At 42.6% G+C, this 22464-nt stretch overlaps 1 protein-coding gene across 1 annotated transcript in view; it reads left to right on the top strand.

Annotated features, from left to right (window-relative positions):
- LOC123061849 (ATP synthase subunit beta, mitochondrial) overlaps window positions 1–1144 on the top strand; it is a 4536-nt gene extending 3392 nt beyond the window's left edge. The window contains exon 9 of the mRNA XM_044485131.1: window positions 747–1144. Coding sequence (XP_044341066.1) covers window positions 747–860 — 114 coding nt within the window. The 3' untranslated portion in view covers window positions 861–1144. The remainder of the gene's footprint in view (window positions 1–746) is intronic.
- The last annotated feature ends 21320 nt before the right edge of the window (window positions 1145–22464 follow it).

Genomic DNA, 22464 nt, shown 5'->3' with positions numbered 1-22464 from the left:
TGTTCTCAAGATATTCTGTAGATATTTGGTTTTGTTATTTGTGTTTGTTGCAATGGTTGTTCTGTGGTGACAAAATGAACACTGCATATGATATATCGTCTTTGAATTTGAATTTATTAGAAAAGCTAGATAATGCACATTTGTGCGTTGTCTGTTTCCATGATCGTGGTCTGCAACATCTGATCACCTTGCATGTGCACATGATGCTGATGCAGTGCACTGTGATGTGGGAAGTAGCTGGAGTGTCACACATTAGATTGTCATCATTGACTTATGCCAAAGAAAAGACTTGTTAATTCTAGCTACTTAGAAATCTTATTTTCTTGATAGAGTTGTGTTTCTATGGATTTTGGTTCGAATTTCACTAGAAAAGCAGTCGTTTTTTTTTTGTCTGGTACATTGACAGGATAATGGTTAATGTAGCTGAATTGGCCTGGTAGTGTCAGAGGAAATAGCTATGCATGTGTTTCTAGTATAACTCCAGATATGTGTTTGGATCACCTAATTTAGTTTTCAAACATTCCAATCAGTATGATTATGTGCCCTAGTATTACTGCGCTGGTGGATATGCACCGGTCAATTAGGAACGAACAAACAGCTCCCAAGTTTTAGGAACACGTGTTGTTTAAAACATCATATGTTTTGTTATGTTTGCATTTTGTGGTGCATCGTTTCTTTGGTGAAATATGCCAATATTACTTGCTGTTACTTTTGTGACCCGTTGTATGAATATTGTCAACACGTCACAGGGTGTTCTGGATGGGAAATACGATGACCTTTCAGAGCAGGCATTCTACATGGTTGGAGGAATAGAGGAGGTCATTGCCAAGGCTGAGAAGATTGCCAAGGAGAACGCTTGATAAGAAACTTCCTCTTTACAAGCAACCTGCAATTTTAACCTTTTCGTGGTCAACCTGTTGTGCTTTTTACTGTCTGTTAGCCAGGATATGTATTTAGAAGCAGGAGGCCCGGCCCTGCTGATGGATGTTTCCCCCCTCCACTTTTTCCCGAATAAGGATTTGCAGTGACCTGTTTATCTGGCTTACTGCCCTTCAAGGAAGAGAGTGTTCTCTTTTTGTGACACATGAGCGGCCACACCGTGTGCTTGTTCTCGGTGAAGAAAGATACTGAAATATTTGTGTCTCATGCTGCTGTCGTCGTACGTGTCGTATAAGTCATGAGGGTTGCCATCGCGAGCATATTCTCTTTTCTGTGCTATTAACATTTTTTAGTCCATACCTATTTTGATTGACTAGATTGAAGCCTGCAATACAAGCAAAATTATCTTCCTACAACACTCACGTGTTGCATCCTATTCAGCAATTATCTCAGAATCACTTTTCTTATATTGAAGCTTAATATTCAAGGTGTGTAAAATCATTAGTGTGCTCAATTAGGTTAAACGTGATCTATCAATGACATCCACAGTTCATGGATTATTCATTTTCATGTGGCCAATTAACTTGAAATTTGCAAAGCAAAAAATTACTCCCTTCATAAAGAAATACTCCCTAAAATAAGTGACTTAACTTTGTATTAGCTTTAGTATAAAGTTAGCACAAAGTTGAGTCACTTATTTTGGTTAGGAGGAAGTATGAGTTATGGTAATGTGTTAATTATGTAGAAGAATTGTTTTGATCGTTACTGATGATAAAAAGTCCAAAGGGGGAGGAGTGCCCTCCAAGCCAAGTGGAGGGCCCTCCCCCTTAGGGTTTCCCTTCCCCTAGGCGGATGGGCCTTGGGGGGCTGGTGCGGCTGGCCCAATAAGGCTAGGACGCCCCCTTACAGCCCATGCATGCCCTAGGTGCTGGAGGGACCCTTCCGAACTCCTCCGGAACCTTCTAGAACCTTTCGGAACCTTTTAGAAGTTCCCTCATACAATATCGTTAAAACCTGTAACTTTTTCGATAGCCAAAATACGACTTCCCATGTATAATTTTTTACCTCTGGACCATTCTAGAGCTCCTCGTGACGTTCGGGATCTCATCCGGGACTCCAACATGAATATCCCAATACTACTCTAGCGTCAACGAACGTTAAGCGTGCGGACCCTACGGGTTCGAGAATCGTGTGGACAGAGACACCTCTCCGGTCAATAACCAATAGCAGGACCTGGATGCCCATATTGGTTCCCACATATTCCACGAAGATCTTTATCGGTCGAACCATGATGTCAAGGATTCAATCAATCCCGTATGCAGTTCCCTTTGTCTATTGGTATGTTACTTGCCCGAGATTCGATCGTCGGTATCTCCATACCTAGTTTTATATACGGCAAGTCTCTTTACTCGTTCCGTAATACAAGATCTCGTGACCAACTACTTGATCACATTGCTTGCAAGCTTATTGTGATGCTGCGTTACCGAGTGGGCCCAAAGATACCTCTCCGTCATACGGAGTGACAAATCCCAGTCTTGATCCATGCCAACTCAACAGACACCCTCGGAAATACCCGTAGAGCATATTTATAGTCACCCAGTTACGTTGCGATGTTTGATACACACAAGGTACTCCTCCAGTGTCAGTGAGTTGCATGATCTCATGGTCATAGGAATCGATACTTGACATGTAGAAAATGATAGCAATAAACTTGATACGATCATATGCTACGTTCATAGTTTGGGTCTTGTCCATCACATCATTCTCCTAATGATGTGATCCCGTTATCAAATGACAACTCATGTCTATGATTAGGAAACCATAGCCATCTTTGATCAATGAGCTAGTCCGGTAGAGGCTTACTAGGGACATGTTGTCTATGTATCCACACATGCATTTGAGTTTCCCGTCAATACAATTATAGCATGGATAATAAACGATTATCATGAACAAGGAAATATAATAATAACCACTTTATTATTGCCTCTAGGGCATATTTCCAACAGTCTCCCACTTGCACTAGAGTCAGTAATCTAGTATTACATGCTAATGAATCTAACACCCATAGAGTTCTGGTGTTGATCATGTTTTGCCCGTGAAAGAGGTTTAGTCAATGGATTTGCAACATTCAGATTTGTATGTACTTTGCAAATGTTTATGTCCTCCTTGACTACATCATGAACGGAGATGAAGTGTCACTTTATGTGTCCGGTCCTCTTGTGAAACCTTGGTTCCTTGGCTAGAGCAATGGCCGCAGTGTTGTCACATAACAGAGTCATTCGATTAAGTACACTGGGCACAACTCCAAGATATGTCATGAACTGCTTCATCCAGACACCTTCCTTCGCTGCCTCCGAGGCAACTATGTACTCCGCTTCGCATGTAGAATCAGCTACCACGCTGTAACATCCCAATTTTCAATTGGTTTTATTTGGAATTTTAATCCTATAAGCCTTAAGCAACTCAAGGACCAATCGAGAGAGTTGGAGGTTTTCACAAAAAATCCCTTTTTGAATTTTTCAAAATTGGTAAATTGGTTCAAGGTGATTTTGTTTGAAATTATTTTTCCAATTATTTCAATTTAAATAAATGAGAGAAGATGATATGACTTCTTCAAAACAGCTAGGAAATATTGGAAATTTAATTTTGAATAAAAATATATTTATTTGAATTTTATTTGCAATTTTATTCGTTTGAATTTTATCAAATTAGGGGAAAATTTGCAATTTTAGTGTGAAAATTGTTTCCGGAATTTTAGGATTTTTGTTTTATTTTATTTTGATTTTTTCTTCACGGCGAAATTATTTTTTAAAAAAAAGAGAGAGTTCCGGACCAAACTGGGCCGAAGGCCCAGCCAGCCCGTCGCGCCGCCGCCTTCCCAGCCGTGCGGGAGCTGGACTCGCCGGGTCTGAGCCGCCGCCGCGCGCCCGCCCCTCCCCCAAGTCGGAGCCCCTCCCGGCCCCTCTTATAAGCCGTGCCGCCGCCCCCTCTCCTCTCCACCAAGCCGCCGCTCGCTGCCGCCGCCGCTGCCCGCACCGTCGCTGGAGCCGCCGCGCCGCCGCTAGCTGATCCACCGGTGCCGGTTTTTCCGTTCGAACCGGTATAACCGCCGAAAAACCCACCCCAGTTTCTTTTCTAGTTTCGGTTTTCTTTTTAGATCGGTTTATTTTATTAGGTTAGTTTAATTAGCGAATGTTCGTTTACTTAGATCTGCTAGTGAACGTTTTCGTTCGTTAGTTTTTGTTAGCGAACGTTCGTTAGATTTTTTTAATTTAGTTTAGTTTTCGGCCAGGGACCTATCCGTAATTTTTTTCATCGCAGATTAGTCCCTGGTCTTGAAACGATCACTACTTTCTGCTCGTTTGTCCAAATCCAACGAAACCAACGCCAAATTCTTCATTACGATCTCCTCTGTTCATATAAACAACTTAAACATGTTTTTGAAAGTTTAAAATTGGGTTTAAAACAGATTTGAATTTGAACTTTTTTTGATCGTAGTTTGAGTTTCGTATCTCCGATTCGATTGATTCTTTTTGCAAATCGAAGCACTTCACTTGTACTTTCTGTTTAGATCTTTTATTTGGTTTTATCTTGCATCTTATGCTTGAGTGCTGTTGTATGCTATTGTTTGTTCATGATAGAGTACCCGAAGTGCAAAGCTTGCTACTACGAATCTCTAGGGTTTTCCTATCGTCAGCAAGACAAGTCACACTTTGATCACATCCCTTTATTACCCAGTTTTTATGCATTAGTTTCAGATTTTTTTTCAAAACTATGACACATTTTATAGAAAATTCGGAAACTATAGCAAAGAATGGAGAAAAATCAAAACTAACACCCCGTCGGCCACGCGTGGGCCGAAAAGGGTGTTTTCGGCCTCCCTTTGGCCGAAATGGACTTTTCGGCCTTGCCTTGGCCGAAAAGGTGCGTACTTGGGCCCAAAAGACCCTTTTGGTTAGGAGTAGGCCAAAAAGTTCTTTTTGGTCAGGAGTAGGCCGAAAAGTCCCTTGGGCCCACCTTTTCACGTTAATGGTTGACCAAAGTAGCATGGCTCCACTCTTCGGCTTACGTTAGGCCGAAGCAATATTTTTTAAAATTTTGGTATATAAATACTATGCAACCATTGTGCATCTTAGACATTGAAAAAAATATATATTCGCGCAACCCTTTTCCCTCAATATTTTCCCGCCACCCGTTTCCCGCCAACCCCTTCCCGTCATATGTTCCTGCCACCCGTTTCCCGCCAACCCCTTCTCGCCATATGTTCCCGCCAACCCTTTCCCGCCATACCATAGTATACCATTAAATAAATTTTTCATATTTAAAAAAAATCATGTTTCTCAAAATCTTTTCCCTTTTTCTAAATGTATATAAAAATTATTATTTTTAATATAAATACATTAGCCATATGCTATCCTATTTGGCTGGTAATACATATACCCAGCGTGAGGTCAGGTTTTTGACTCCATCGCTTGCACTTTTATCCCATTTTTTAAAATATGAAGAATTTATCTAATGGTATACTGTGGTATGGCGGGAAAGGGTTGGCGGGAAACGGGTGGCAGGAACACATGTCGGGAAGGGGTTGGCGGGAAACGGATGGCGGGAAAGAGTTGACGGGGAAATATTGAGGGGAAAGGGTTGCGCGAAAATATATTTTTTCAGTGTCTAAGATGGATAATGGTTGCACAGTATTTATATACCAAAATTAAAAAAAATCGCTTCGGCCTAACGTAAGCTGAAGAGTGGAGCCATGCAACTTCGGTCAACCATTAACGTGAAAAGGTGGGCCCAAAGGACTTTTCTGCCTACTCCTGACAAAAAAGGACTTTTCGGCCTACTCCTGACCAAAAAGGTCTTTTCGTCCCAGGTACGCACCTTTTCGGGCAAGGCAAGGCCGAAAAGTCCATTTCGGCCAAAGGGAGGCCAAAAACACCCTTTTCGGCCCACGCGTGGCCGACGGGGTGCTAGTCTTGCTTTTTCTCCACTCTTTGCTATAGTTTCCGAATTTGCTATAAAATATGTCATAGTTTTGAAAAAAATCTTAGTTTCAACCCTCAAACATTGCATGAGTAGGATTGTGAACATGTGGATATGGAAAGTAGTTGATGAGGTAGGAACCTATTGTCTTTTTATCAACCCCGGGAATTACACGTTATGCTCATATTGCTTAGCCATGCTCGTAGATGGGATTGGTATGTGAGATTCATGCAAGTTGTGAGAGATTTTAACTAAGGAAAACTTAAGGTGGCTACTTTGATACACATCTGGGTGGATTGGTTGCGGGCACCTGGAGCAATCCAGTGTTGTCCTAGGATATCCTGGAGTACCCGTGTGATCATCCTATGGTATGACACCCAGGCTCAAAGGGATCATTAATATTATTCATGCTCAGAAAATTCCGTGTGCAACCACAAGCCATTATGGGCTCTGGCATAGTTGAGTAAGTTGTGTGATCTCTTTCGGTGGTAGGCAAGCAGATGTAGGGGAAAGTAGGTGGTACTGTCTACCCAGAGTAAAGAGTTAATGCTTCAAAAAGACTATGTCCCGATCATCCGATCATGGATGTGGTCGAGTCTTGTGGGGAAAAGTGCGCAAACCTCTACAGAGTGTATAAACTAATCATGGTTAGCCGTGTCCCCGGTTATGGACATCTGGAGTATCTGGTATTTGAATTATTGATTGATCTCATCACTTTACTTAATGAATTTGTGGGTTATTAATATTATTTTGGGATTGAATTGGAGGAACCTTCTCAATAATGACATAAACTTAGTAGTTAAATAAAATCTATTCCTTTGTTGTAGGAAAACAATTAGCTTTATGCAAATGTTAAACTTAGAGCCTCCACCAACCAAATATGCATGTAGTGATAGTTATTCTTGCATCATTATTCTCTATAGTGTGATCTTGCGAGCATATTCCATGTGCTGACCTACACGGCTGCAACGTATCATGTTGCAAAATTTTCAGACGAAGAGTAAGGTGCGATAGGTCGTTGTCATGCACTCAGTATTGCAATGGAGTTGATGGACTCATTATTCTTCGATACTTCCGCAAGTTATTTAGATGGCCTTTAGCCATATTATTGTAATAAGTACTCTTTTTGAGACACTCGATGTAATAAGTGTGTGATTGAGCTCTATTATAAATCCTCGAGTACTGTGTGTGTCAGCAATACTCCAGGAATGACACTTAAGCACAGAGACTACGGTCCATTGGGATCGGGTCGCTACAAGATGGTATCAGAGCACACACTGACTGTAAAACATGACCACTAGGAAAAGCCACATGATACTCTTCTCTACTCATTTCTAACTCTTCTCTATTTCTACACTATAGATGATGGACCCAAGGAACAAGTTCATTCAACCGGATGACGACACCCCTTTTGAACGACACTTGAAGGAAGTGATACGTCTCCAACGTATCTATAATTTTTGATTGCTCCATGCTATTATATTATCTATTTTGGATGTTAATGAGCTTTATTTTACACTTTTATCTCATTTTTGGGACAAACCTATTAACGGGAGGCCCAGCCCAAATTCCTGTTTTTTTGCCTATTTCAGTGTTTCGCAGAAAAGGAATATCAAACGGAGTCCAAACGGAATGAAACCTTCGAGAACGTGATTTTCTCAACAAACGTGATCCAGGAGACTTGGAGTGGGAGTCAAGAAACAATCGAGGAGGCCACGAGGCAGGGGCGCACCTACTGCTACCTCTTTTAGCACTGCGTTGGTGAAAGCACAAGTGCTCCCTGGGTGATTTTGATAATTAATGACAACATATCTCTTGTTGGACTAATACTTTTACCTAGTATGTTTCAGACAAGTTCAACAAATTAAGTGGCATGGACTAAAGGATGTGGAACCCCTTCAAGATGCTAAGGACAAAGGATTAGCTCAAGCTTCAAGATCAAGACTCTACATTTTCTATTTTAGTGATCCAAGATCACATTGAGTCTATAGGAAAAGCCAATACTATCAAGAGGGGATGAGGTGTTGCTTGATGAGGTTCTTGCTTCATAGTGCTTAGTGATATGCTCCAAAACCCTCAACTACCTTCCCACATCCACATATGACCTAAACCAAAAGTCAAACTCAGCCCCACCGATTCTTTCTATCCGGCGCCACCGAGTTCAGATGTCATAGCCACTGCCACAAACCCTAGGCAAATCGGTTTCACCAACAGGGATCTCGGTCTCACCAAGATGGGATTGTAATCTCACTGTGTATGTCCATTACCAAAATTGGTCCCACCGAGATTGAGAAATCGGTACTACCGAGATTACAATGCAAACTTTTTGGTTAGCTTATTACCAAAATCAGTCCCACCGAGTTTGCGCAATCGGTCTCACCAAGTTTGCCTGACCAACTCTCTGGTTAGCTTAATACCAAAATCGGTCCCACCGAGTTTGTGTAATCAGTCACACCGAGATTAAGTTATGCCCTAACCCTAACCATATCGGTCCCACCGAGTTGCATCTCAGTCCCATCGAAAATCCTAACGGTCACTAGGTTTGCTAAATCGGTCCGACCGAGTTTCTCAATTCGGTCTCACCGAGATTGGTAAATTGTGTGTAACGGTTAGTTTTTTGTGTGGAGGCTATATATACCCCTCCACCCACTCTTCATTCGTGGAGAGAGCCATCAGAACATACCTACACTTCCAATACACATTTTTTGAGAGAGAACCACCTACTCATGTGTTGAGGCCAAGATATTCCATTTCCACCATATGAATCTTGATCTCTAGCCTTCCCCAAGTTGCTTTCCACTCAAATCTTCTTTCCACCAAATCCATATCCTGTGTGAGAGAGTTGAGTGTTGGGGAGACTATCATTTGAAGCACAAGAGCAAGGAGTTCATCATCAACACACCATTTGTTACTTCTTGGAGAGTGGTGTCTCCTAGATTGGCTAGGTGTCACCTGGGAGCCTCCGACAAGATTGTGGAGTTGAACCAAGGAGTTTGTAAGGGCAAGGAGATCGCCTACTTCGTGAAGATCTACCGCTAGTGAGGCAAGTCCTTCGTGGGCGATGGCCATGATGGGATAGACAAGGTTGCTTCTTCGTGGACCCTTCGTGGGTGGAGCCCTCCGTGGACTCGCGCAACCATTACCCTTCATGGGTTGAAGTCTCCAGCAATGTGGATGTACGATAGCACCACCTATCAGAACCACGACAAAAACATTCGTGTCTCCAATTGCGTTTGAATTCTCCAAACCCTTCCCTTTACATTCTTGCAAGTTGCATGCTTTACTTTTCGCTGCTCATATACTCTTCGCATGCTTGCTTGAAATGTATTGTGTTTGTTAAACTTGTTCCAAAACTCCACTTCAACTTAAAGAAATTAAAAACTGCAACTTTTGCTACTTAGTGTCTAATCACCCCCCCTCTAGACACCTCTTCTCGATCCTTTCAATTGCTGTCAGAGCTTTGGTCTCCATTGCCTTGGTTTAAACACCATTGGAGGAAGATGGATGAGTCTACTTTGGGGAGTCTTAGACGTAGAGTGCCTATTCTTGATGGAGAATATTTTCATGATTGGAAAAATGAAATGCTTGAGATTTTCAATGAATATCATTTGAGCAAGTATATTGCTAGCCCTTGTGCACCTCATGTTGATCCCATGCATCCTACCCTTGATGAGTCAATTGACATGATTCGCAATCTTAGAACTGTTAATCTTATCACTAGAGGCTTGCCTAGAAACTTGATTGGATGTTTGCCTACTATTAAGTGTGCCTACACCATATGGAAATTTCTTGAGGAACTCTTTCCAAATTATTCCTTGAAATATCTAGATGAAATCCTCCATAAGTCTATTGCCTTGATTAAGATGAGTTCCAATGATCCCAAATTTGGTGACTGCTTATTTGAGCTTACTAATCTTACGAGTGCCAAAGGAGATGTTGGAATCATTAGCAATATCATTTCCAGAGCTATTAGAATTCATAAAGATAACTATAGAAATGATCATTTGTCTAATGAATTACCCTCTCTAGGAATTGATCAATCACAAAATGATGTTGAAAATGGATACTACGATGAGGATGATGATAGTGACTATGATCTCGATGATGCGATGAGACACTTTGGTCTTATGGCAAATCTTCACGGCTACATGGCTGGAGGAAAGGAATGGGTCCTTGATAGTGGATGTACTAATCATATGACCGGAGATAAAGACATGTTCCGTGAGCTTGCTGGAAACGACAGCCCTCGAAAGTATGTCACTTTTGGTGATAATTCAAAGGGTAAGGTGGTTGGCCTTGGTAAGGTGGCCATCTCACATGATAGCTCCATACAAAATGTCATGCTCATTGAATCTCTTGGCTACAACTTACTTTCAGTATCTAGACTTGCTGATTTTGGTTTCAATGTCCTATTTACTGAAGTAGACTGCCAAGTGTTTCGTAGAGATAATCATAAAAGTCTTTATCGGTATACGTAGAGGGGATCTTTACATTGTTGATTTCACTAAAAAGGCTCAACCTAGAACTTGCTTAATTGCTAAATCTTCTAAAGGCTGGTTGTGGCATAGAAGGCTAGGCCATGTGGGCATGCGAAACCTTGACAAACTCATTAAAGGAAATCATATCCTTGGCGTTAACGATGTCATATTTGACAAGGATAGACTTTGTAGTGCTTGTCAAGCAGGGAAACAAGTTGGAGGAAGTCATCGCGCTAAGAACATTATGACCACAAGAAGACCACTCGAGCTACTTCACATGGATCTCTTTGGTCCAAATGCCTACAAGAGTCTCGGTGGTAACTCATTTGGTCTAGTCATAGTTGATGATTTTTCAAGATTTACGTGGGTATTCTTTCTTGATGAAAAATCGCAGGTCCAAAAGATCTTCAAAAACTTTGCTAGGAAGGCCCAAAATCAATTTGACGTGAAGATCAAGAAGGTTCAGAGTGACAATGGAACGGAGTTCAAGAATGCAAATGTGGATGCCTTTCTTGACGAAGAAGGGATTACACATGAGTTCTCGGCTACGTACACACCTCAACAAAATGGAGTCGTTGAGAGGAAGAACCGGACTCTTATCGAGATGGCAAGAATGATGCTTGATGAGTACAAGACGCCAAAACACTTTTGGGCGGAAGCGGTTGAGACAGCTTGTCATGCAACAAATCGCTTGTATCTTCACAAGCTACTCGGCAAGACGACATATGAGCTCCTCACCGGTAACAAACCCCAAGTTGGATACTTTCGAGTATTCGGCTCGAAGTGCTACATTCTTGATAAGCATCGTTGTTCTAAATTTGCCCCTAAGTCTCATGAAGGTTTCCTACTTGGTTATGGCTCAAACTCTCACACATACCGTGTCTACAACAATTTCACTCGAAAGGTTGAAGAAATGGTAGATGTGAAGTTTGATGAATCTAACGGCTCGCAAGTAGAGCAATTGCCAATTGATGTAGGAGACAAAGATCCCTCGGAAGCAATCCAAGACTTGTCTATTGGTAAGATTCATCCAACATAGATAAAGGAGAGTACCTCGTTCGTCCAAGTGGAAGCTTCTACCTCATGACAAGGTGAACCAAGAGTTGATACGGAAGCATCCACGAGTGGGACACACCAAGATGAAGAAAACGAGGAAGTGCACCAAGACGATTGTCAACAACCTCCTTCTCCACCACGACAAGAGAACGACAACGCTAACAATGAAGAAGGCCAAGAAGAAGAACAAGATGAAGAAGATGTTCAACCAAGACCCAAGCAAAAGCTTTCACGAGTTCGAGCAAGAATTGCTAAAGATCATCCCGTGGAGCAAATCTACAATGATATCCAAACCGGGAGAATCACTCGCTCTAAAACTCATTTGGCTAACTTTTGTGAACATTACTCATTCATCTCTAGCATTGAACCTATGAAGGTTGAAGAAGCATTGGAGGATCCGGACTAGATAAACGCTATGCATGAAGAGCTACACAACTTTGAGAGAAATCAAGTGTGGACATTGGTCGAGAAGCCCGACAACAACCACAACATCATCGGTACCAAATGGGTGTTTCGCAACAAGAAAGATGAAGATGGACAAGTGGTTCGCAACAAAGCATGTCTTGTCGCCCAAGGCTACACACAAGTCGAAGGTATGGACTATGGTGAGACATATGCTCCCGTTGCTAGACTTGAGTCCATTCGCATCTTACTTGCTTATGCTAATCACCATGATATCACTTTGTACCAAATGGACATTAAAAGTGCTTTTCTAAATGGTGAAATTGAGGAGGAAGTTTATGTTAAGCAACCTCCCGGCTTTGTCAATCCTAAGAAACCTAATCATGTCTACAAACTTCACAAAGCCCTTTATGGTCTTAAACAAGCTCCTAGAGCATGGTATAAATGCTTGACCAAGTTCCTTATTGAAAAAGGCTTTGAAATTGGAAAAATAGATTCTACTCTTTTTACTAAAAGGGTTAATGGAGAACTATTTGTATGCCAAATTTATGTCGATTTTATCATATTTGGATCAACTAACCCTCATTTTAGTGAAAAGTTTGGGAAACTAATGTCGGAGAAGTTTGAGATGTGTATGATGAGTGAACTCAAATTCTTTCTTGGTTTGCAAATCAAGAAAACTATGGAAGGCACCTTTGTCTCTCAAACTAAGTACACCAAGGACTTATTCAAGAAGTTCAATATGCAAGAATGCAAAGGTATGACTACACCCATGCCTACTAGTGGACATCTTGATTTTACCAAAGATGGTGAACCGGTTGATCAAAAAGTTTACCGCTCTATGATTGGTTCATTGTTATATCTATGTGCTTCACGTCCCGATATCATGCTAAGTGTGTGCATGTGTGCACGATATCAAGCTGCTCCTAAGGAATGTCATCTTAAGGTCATGAAGAGGATAGTGAGATACTTAATACATACACCAAATTTTGGCATTTGGTATCCAAAGGGGGCTTCCTTTGATCTTGTTGGCTACTCCGACTCGGACTATGCTGGTGACAAGGTTGATAGAAAGTCCACTTCAGGTACTTGTCAATTCCTTGGTAGATCTCTTGTGTCTTGGTCTTCAAAGAAACAAAACTCGGTATCCTTATCCACCACCGAAGCGGAATACATTGCCGCTGGTTCATGTTGTGCTCAATTACTCTGGATGACCCAAACTCTTAAAGATTATGGGATATATGTGAAACATGTTCCATTACTTTGTGACAATGAAAGTGCTATCAATATTGCTCACAATCCCGTGCAACACTCTCGAACTAAGCATATTGAAGTTCGTCATCATTTCATTCGAGATCACGTTGCTAAGGGTGACATAAACCTTAAGCATGTTCGCACCGATAAGCAATTAGATGATATATTCACTAAACCACTTGATGAGAAAGTGTTTTTGCAGGTTAAGAGGTTAATTGAACATCATTGATGCTTCAAACTTGGAGTAGGAACTCCATTGGATACATGCAAGACTTGAGCTTACGACTAATCACTTGATATTTCTCCTATGATGATTATCTTATGTCTTGAAAATTTGCATCTTGCATGTTATCTAACCCTTGTAGGTACTTGGATGAATCTAATTCTATGAGATTGCAACTCACTCACATCTTGAGCAATCTCTACATCACCAAGTCTCTACACAATGGTGGTTGATGACAAGGAAGCACGAAACCTTTCAAACATATCCTTTGACAAATTCTATGTTGAGCTTCATGATTGTCATGTTGGATACACAAGTGTTCTTCCTTGTGACAACTAACCCATGTAGGTAGATGAACTCAAAATCCAAAGGGTGCTCCCAACTCTTGATGGGCTACATCAACCTTGAGCAACCCACACAAGTTCAACTACATGATCAAGATCAACACCGCCACCCAATGTATGTTATTCCATCTTAGAGTAGCTTTACTCCAAGTCATGAGTCAAAGCAACTCGACAAGATGTGAATACATCAAGATACTTAAACAAAAAATGGTAACCCCATTTTGAGCTTAAACGATGAGTACGACCTATGATCAAGTGATCTCACTTGACTCCTAAGTCAATATACTCTAACATAGGTGACTTTGTCACCGCCCAATTTTAGTTTCTTTTCTTTGCTTTTTGTTATGCATTTTCTGCATCCAATTCATTGCATATCTTTGTGAGATCTTATTTGTCCAGTGAGCTGAGGTGACAAGTCTTTTTCTCTGTGATGGACTCAGTTCCACCGGTTTCATGTCTCCGGTCTAGCCGAAGATTTTCGGAGCAACCGAAGCATACAACTCGGTGACACCGATTTCACTATAAGAAAAACATTTCGCCATTTATTCCTGCTTTATTCTTGATCCAGCTCCACTCAATGAATCTTGTCCTCTGCAAGCATCACATTTACCTTAATACTTTGTACTGTGATTCAAGGACCGAACCCATTCACAACAAATTCCAGAAGACCCTTCTTGGAAATTGATGTCAAAGTGGGAGAGAGAGATCACATCAAAGCTTAATCATATCTCTAGGGGGAGGGAATACTCCAGGGAAGAGTAATCTTCAAGGATCCCAGATGCTTGATGTTCAAGAGGAGATATGCCACATGTCTTCTTGGGGGAAAGACACGTTCATATGTGCTTATTTGCATTAGCTCTGCTCATTTGCTTCTTTGAGCTCTGTTTTTCTGTTCCCTATCTTCTCCCAGTATCCCATGCTAGATTTAGGGGGAGAAAGACATCCAAGGGAAAGAAATTTATTAAATTCATTGCATATCTTTCTCTTTGGGGACATGTCAATATCTATCGTGGTACTCTGTACTCACTCTACATGTCATCCCAGTCTTGGTACTCTTGTGGTTTCTTTTGTTTGCTCTAGCTAGTGGGTGCATCTGTGTTATCTAACCTTGTTTACGCAGGCTCATCCCATCCTAGCCAACTCAAGACCACAAGGTAAGTATATGCATCATAGTCATGTGTATGAGAAATTCTTGCTGATGTACATACTGTTTGCAAGAAGGACTCATGGGCATGAAGGTACATTTCCCATATTCATGTCTTTTGCCCTGATGCATATATCCAAGATACATGTAACACATTGCTACTCTGTCATGGTTATGCTCTCACATGCTTCTATATTCCATATTCACATGATTGCATACATGTAGGGGGAGCCTATGCTTGTTACATGTCTTTCCAAAGCTTTACTTGCTATTCTCTATATCTTTATCTAAAGCTTTGATGTATGTTGCCATCAATTACCAAAAGGGGCGAGATTAAAAGCACAAGTGCTCCCTAGATGATTTTGATAATTAGTGACAACATATCTCTTGTTGGACTAATACTTTTACCTAGTATGTTTCAGACAAGTTCAACAAATTAAGTGGCATGGACTGAAGGATGTGGAACCCCTTCAAGATGCTAAGGACAAAGGATTAGCTCAAGCTTCAAGATCAAGACTCTACATTTTCTATTTTAGTGATCCAAGATCACATTGAGTCTATAGGAAAAGCCAATACTATCAAGAGGGGATGAGGTGTTGCTTGATGAGGTTCTTGCTTCATAGTGCTTAGTGATATGCTCCAAAACCCTCAACTACCTTCCCACATCCACATATGACCTAAACCAAAAGTCAAACTCGGCCCCACCGATTCTTTCTATCCGGCGCAACCGAGTTCAGATGTCATAGCCACTGCCACAAACCCTAGGCAAATCGGTTTCACCGATAGGGATCTCGGTCTCACCGAGATGGGATTGTAATCTCACTGTGTATGTACATTACCAAAATTGGTCCCACTGAGATTGAGAAATCGGTACTACCGAGATTACAATGCAAACTTTCTAGTTAGCTTATTACCAAAATCGGTCCCACCGAGTTTGCATAATTGGTCTCACCAAGTTTGCCTGACCAACTCTCTGGTTAGCTTATTACCAAAATCGGTCCCACCGAGTTTGTGTAATCAGTCACACCGAGATTAAGTTATGCCCTAACCCTAACCATATCGGTCCCACCGAGTTGCATCTCAGTCCCACCGAAAATCCTAACGGTCACTAGGTTTGCTAAATCAGTCCGACCGAGTTTCTCAATTCGGTCTCACCGAGATTGGTAAATTGTGTGTAATGGTTAGTTTTTGTGTGGAGGCTATATATACCCCTCCACCACTATTCATTCGTGGATAGAGCCATCAGAACATACCTACACTTCTAATACACATTTTCTGAGAGAGAACCACCTACTCATGTGTTGGGGCCAATATATTCCATTCCCACCATATGAATCTTGATCTCTAGCCTTCCCCAAGTTGCTTTCCACTCAAATCTTCTTTCCACCAAATCCATATCCCGTGAGAGAGAGTTGAGTGTTGGGGAGACCATCATTTGAAGCACAAGAGCAAGGAGTTCATCATCAACACACCATTTGTTACTTCTTGGAGAGTGGTGTCTCCTAGATTGGCTAGGTGTCACTTGGGAGCCTCCGACAAGATTGTGGAGTTGAACCAAGGAGTTTGTAAGGGCAAGGAGATCGCCTACTTCGTGAAGATCTACCGCTAGTGAGGCAAGTCCTTCGTGGGCGATGGCCATGATGGGATAGACAAGGTTGCTTCTTCGTGGACCCTTCGTGGGTGGAGCCCTCCGTGGACTCGCGCAACCGTTACCCTTCGTGGGTTGAAGTCTCCAGCAATGTGGATGTACGATAGCACCACCTATCGGAACCACGACAAAAACATCCGTGTCTCCAATTGCGTTTGAATTCTCCAAACCATTCCCTTTACATTCTTGCAAGTTGCATGCTTTACTTTCCGCTACTCATATACTCTTCGCATGCTTGCTTGAAATGTATTGTGTTTGTTAAACTTGTGCCAAAACTCCACTTCAACTTAAAGAAATTAAAAACTGCAACTTTTGCTACTTAGTGTCTAATCACCCCCCTCTAGACACCTCTTCTCGATCCTTTCAGTTGGTTTTCCCCGAAGAGGAAGGGATGATGCAGCAAAGTAGCGTAAGTATTTCCCTCAGTTTTTGAGAACCAAGGTATCAATCCAGTAGGAGGCTACGCGCGAGTCCCTCGCACCTACACAAAACAAATAAATCCTCGCAACCAACGCAAATAGGGGTTGTCAATTTCTATAGGGCCACTTACGAGAGTGAGATCTGATAGATATGATAAGATACTATTTTTGATATTTTTATGATAAAGATACAATGCAAAGTAAATAGCAAAGTAAATAACTAAGTAGTAGTAGATTGATATGATAAAGATAGACCCGGGGGCCATAGGTTTCACTTATGGCTTCTCTCGAGAGCATAAGTATTCTACGGTGGGTGAACAAATTACTGTTGAGCAATTGACATAATTGAGCATAGTTATGAGAATATCTAGGTATGATCATGTATATAGGCATCACGTCCGAGACAAGTAGACCGACTCCTACCTGCATCTACTAGTATTACTCCACTCATCGACCGCTATCCAGCATGCATCTAGAGTATTAAGTTAAAAACAGAGTAACGCCTTAAGCAAGATGACATGATGTAGAGGGATAGACTCATGCAATATGAAGAAAACCCCATCTTGTTATCCTCGATGCCAACAATACAATACATGCCTTGCTGCCCTTACTGTCAACGGGAAAGGTGTTGGAAATATGCCCTAGAGGCAATAATAAAAGCATTATTATTATATTTCCTTGTTCATGATAATTGTCTTTATTCATGCTATAATTGTGTTATCCAGAAATCGTAATACATGTGTGAATAATAGACACCAACATGTCCCTAGTAAGCCTCTAGTTGACTAGCTCGTTGATCAACAGATAGTCATGGTTTCCTGACTATGGACATTGGATGTCATTGATAACGAGATCACATAATTAGGAGAATGATGTGATGGACAAGACCCAATCCTAAACATAGCATAAAGATCGTATAGTTCGTTTGCTAGAGTTTTTCCAATGTCAAGTATCCTTTCCTTAGACCATGAGATCGTGTAACTCCCGGATACCGTAGGAGTGCTTTGGGTGTACCAAACGTCACAACGTAACTGGGTGACCATAAAGGTATACTACGGGTATCTCCAAAAGTGTCTGTTGGGTTGACACGGATCAAGACTGGGATTTGTCACTCCGTATGACAGAGAGGTATCACTGGGCCCACTCGGTAATGCATCATCATTATGAGCTCAAAGTGACCAAGTGTCTGGTCACGGGATCATGCATTACGGTACGAGTAAAGTGACTTGCCGGTAATGAGATTGAACAAGGTATTGGGATACCGACGATCGAATCTCGGGCAAGTAACATACCGATTGACAAAGGGAATTGTATACGGGGTTGCTTGAATCCTCGACGTCGTGGTTCATCCGATGAGATCATCGAGGAGCATGTGGGAGCCAACATGGGTATCCAGATCCCGCTGTTGGTTATTGATCGGAGAGTCGTCTCGGTCATGTCTACATGTCTCCCGAACCCGTAGGGTCTACACACTTAAGGTTCAGTGATGCTAGGGTTGTGAAGATATGTATATGCAGTAACCCGAATGTTGTTCGGAGTCCCGGATGAGATCCCGGACGTCACGAGGAGTTTCGGAATAGTCCGGAGGTAAAGAATTATATATAGGAAGTGCTGTTTCGGCCATCGGGACAAGTTTCGGGGTCACCGGTATTGTACCAGGACCACCGGAAGGGTCCCGGGGGTCCACCGGGTGGGGCCACCCATCCCGGAGGGCCCCATGGGCCAAAGTGGGGAGGGGAACCAGCCCATAGTGGGCTGGTGCGCCCCCTAGGCCCACCCCATGCGCCTAGGGTTGAAACCCTAGGGGTGGGGGGGCGCCCCACCTTGCCTTGGGGGCCACTCCAGCCCTGGCCGCCGCCCCCCTAGGAGATCTCATCTCCTAGGGCCGGCGCCCCCCTAGGGGAGCCTATATATATGAGGGGGGGGGAGGGGGCAGCCGTACCTTGAGTCTTGGCGCCTCCCTCTCCCCTGCTACACCTCTTCCTCTCGTAGTATACGGCGAAGCCCTGCTGCTGTGACGCCCTGCATCCACCACCACACCGTCGTGCTGCTGGATCATCATCAACCTCTCCTTCCCCTTGCTGGATCAAGAAGGAGGAGACGTCACGCTGACCGTACGTGTGTTGAACGCGGAGGTGCCGTCCGTTCGGCGCTAGGATCTCCGGTGATTTGGATCACGTCGTGTACGACTACCTCATCCCCGTTCTTTGAACGCTTCCGCTCGCGATCTACAAAGGTATGTAGATGCATCCGATCACTCGTTGCTAGATGAACTCATAGATGGATCTTGGTTAAACCGTAGGAATTTTTTTGTTTTCTGCAACGTTCCCCATCAGTGGCATCATGAACTAGGTTTATGCGTAGTTCTTCTTGCGCGAGTAGAACACAATTTGTTGTGGGCGTAGATGTTGTCAACTTTCTTGCCGCTACTAGTCTTATCTTGCTTCAGCGGTATTGTGGGATGAAGCGGCCCGGACCAACCTTACACGTACGCTTACGTGAGACCGGTTCCACAGACTAACATGCACTAGTTGCATAAGGTGGCTGGCGGGTGTCTGTCTCTCCCACTTTAGTTGGAGCGGATTCGATGAAAAGGGTCCTTATGAAGGGTAAATAGAAGTTGACAAATCACGTTGTGGCTTTCACGTAGGTAAGAAAACGTTCTTGCTAGAACCCTATTTCAGCCACGTAAAACTTGCAACAACAATTAGAGGACGTCTAACTTGTTTTTGCAGCAAGTGCTTTGTGATATGATATGGCCAAAGTTGTGATGAATGATGAATGATATATATGTGATGTATGAGATGTTCATGCTATTGTAATAGGAATCACGACTTGCATGTCGATGAGTATGACAACCGGCAGGAGCCATAGGAGTTGTCTTTATTTTTTGTATGACCTGCGTGTCATTGAGAAACGCCATGTAAATTACTTTACTTTATTGCTAAACGCGTTAGCCATAGTAGTAGAAGTAATAGTTGGCGAGCAACTTCATGGAGACACGATGATGGAGATCATGATGATGGAGATCATGGTGTCAAGCCGGTGACAAGATGATCATGGAGCCCCAAGATGGAGATCAAAGGAGCTATGTGATATTGGCCATATCATGTCACTATTATTATTTGATTGCATGTGATGTTTATCATGTTTTGCATCTTGTTTACTTAGAACGACGGTAGTAAATAAGATGATCCCTCATAATAATTTCAAGAAAGTGTTCCCCCTAACTGTGCACCGTTGCGACAGTTCGTTGTTTCGAAGCACCACGTGATGATCGGGTGTGATAGATTCTAACGTTCACATACAACGGGTGTAAGACAGATTTACACATGCAAACACTTAGGTTGACTTGACGAGCCTAGCATGTACAGACATGGCCTCGGAACACAGAAAACCGAAAGGTTGAGCATGAGTCGTATAGAAGATACGATCAACATGAAGATGTTCACCGACGTTGATTAGTCCGTCTCACATGATGATCGGACATGGCCTAGTTGACTCGGATCATGTTATACTTAGATGACTAGAAGAGGGATGTCTATCTAAGTGGGAGTTCATTGAATAATTTGATTAGATGAACTTAATTATCATGAACTTAGTCTAAAATCTTTGCAATATGTCTTGTAGATCAAATGGCCAACGTTGTCCTCAACTTCAACGCGTTCCTAGAGAAAACCAAGCTGAAAGACGATGGCAACAACTATACGGACTGGGTCCGGAACCTGAGGATCATCCTCATAGCTGCCAAGAAAGATTATGTCCTACTAGCACCGCTAGGTGACCCACCCGTCCCACAAAACCAAGACGTTATGAACGCTTGGCAGACACGTGCTGATGACTACTCCCTCGTTCAGTGCGGCATGCTTTACAGCTTAGAGCCGGGGCTCCAAAAGCGTTTTGAGAGACATGGAGCATATGAGATGTTCGAAGAGCTGAAAATGGTTTTCCAAGCTCATGCCCGGGTCGAGAGATATGAGGTCTCCGACAAGTTCTTCAGCTGTAAGATGGAGGAAAACAGTTCTGTCAGTGAGCACATACTCACTATGTCTGGGTTGCATAACCGCTTGACTCAGCTGGGAGTTAATCTCCCGGATGACGCGGTCATTGATAGAATCCTTCAGTCGCTTCCACCGAGCTACAAGAGCTTTGTGATGAACTTCAATATGCAGGGGATGGAAAATACCATTCCTGAAGTATTTGCTATGCTGAAATCAGCAGAGGTAGAAGTCAAAAAGGAGCATCAAGTGTTGATGGTGAATAAAACCACTAAGTTCAAGAAAGGCAAGGGTAAGAAAACCTTCAAGAAGGATGGCAAGGGAGTTGCCGCGCCCGGCAAGCAAGCTGCCGGGAAGAAGCCAAAGAATGGACCCAAGCCCGAGACTGAGTGCTTTTATTGCAAGGGAAGTGGTCACTAGAAGCGGAACTACCCCAAATACTTAGCGGACAAGAAGGCCGGCAAAACAAAAGGTATATGTGATATACATGTAATTGATGTGTACCTTACTAGTACTCATAGTAGCTCCTGGGTATTTGATACCGGTGCAGTTGCTCACATTTGTAACTCAAAGCAGGAGCTGCGGAATAAACGGAGACTGGCGAAGGACGAGGTGACGATGCGCGTCGGGAATGGTTCCAAGGTCGATGTGATCGCCATCGGCAAGCTACCTCTGCATTTACCCACGGGATTAGTTTTAAACCTCAATAATTGTTATTTAGTACCAGCTTTGAGCATGAACATTGTATCGGGATCTCGTTTAATTCGAGATGGCTACTCATTTAAATCCGAGAATAATGGTTGTTCTATTTATATGAGAGATATGTTTTATGGTCATGCTCCGATGGTGAATGGTTTATTCTTAATGAATCTCGAGCGTAATGCTACACATGTTCATAGTGTGGATACCAAAAGATGTAAGGTTGATAATGATAGTCCCACATACTTGTGGCACTGCCGCCTTGGTCACATAGGTGTCAAACGCATGAAGAAGCTCCATGCAGATGGACTTTTAGAGTCTCTTGATTATGAATCATTTGACACGTGCGGACCATGCCTCATGGGTAAAATGACCAAGACTCCGTTCTCAGGAACAATGGAGCGAGCAACCAACTTATTGGAAATCATACATACTGATGTGTGCAGTCCAATGAGTGTTGAGGCTCGCGGTGGCTATCGTTATGTTCTCACCCTCACTGATGACTTGAGTAGATATGGGTATATCTACTTAATGAAACACAAGTCTGAGACCTTTGAAAAGTTCAAGGAATTTCAGAGTGAGGTTGAAAATCAACGTGACAGAAAAAACAAGTTTTTGCGATCAGATCGTGGAGGAGAATACTTGAGTCACGAATTTGGCACACACTTAAGAAAATGTGGAATAGTTTCACAACTCACGCCGCCTGGAACACCTCAGCGTAATGGTGTGTCCGAACATCGTAATCGCACTCTATTAGATATGGTGCGATCTATGATGTCTCTTACCGATTTACCGCTATCTTTTTGGGGCTATGCTTTAGAGACTGCTGCATTCACTTTAAATAGGGCTCCGTCGAAATCCGTTGAGACGACACCGTATGAATTATGGTTTGGGAAGAAACCTAAGCTGTCGTTTCTAAAAGTTTGGGGATGCGATGCTT

Source organism: Triticum aestivum, chromosome 3A (genome assembly GCF_018294505.1).
Source record: "Triticum aestivum cultivar Chinese Spring chromosome 3A, IWGSC CS RefSeq v2.1, whole genome shotgun sequence".
Taxonomy (NCBI): Eukaryota; Viridiplantae; Streptophyta; class Magnoliopsida; order Poales; family Poaceae; genus Triticum; species Triticum aestivum.
The sequence above is the reverse complement of the archived record's forward strand: the minus strand, read 5'-3'. Positions and strand labels throughout refer to the sequence as shown.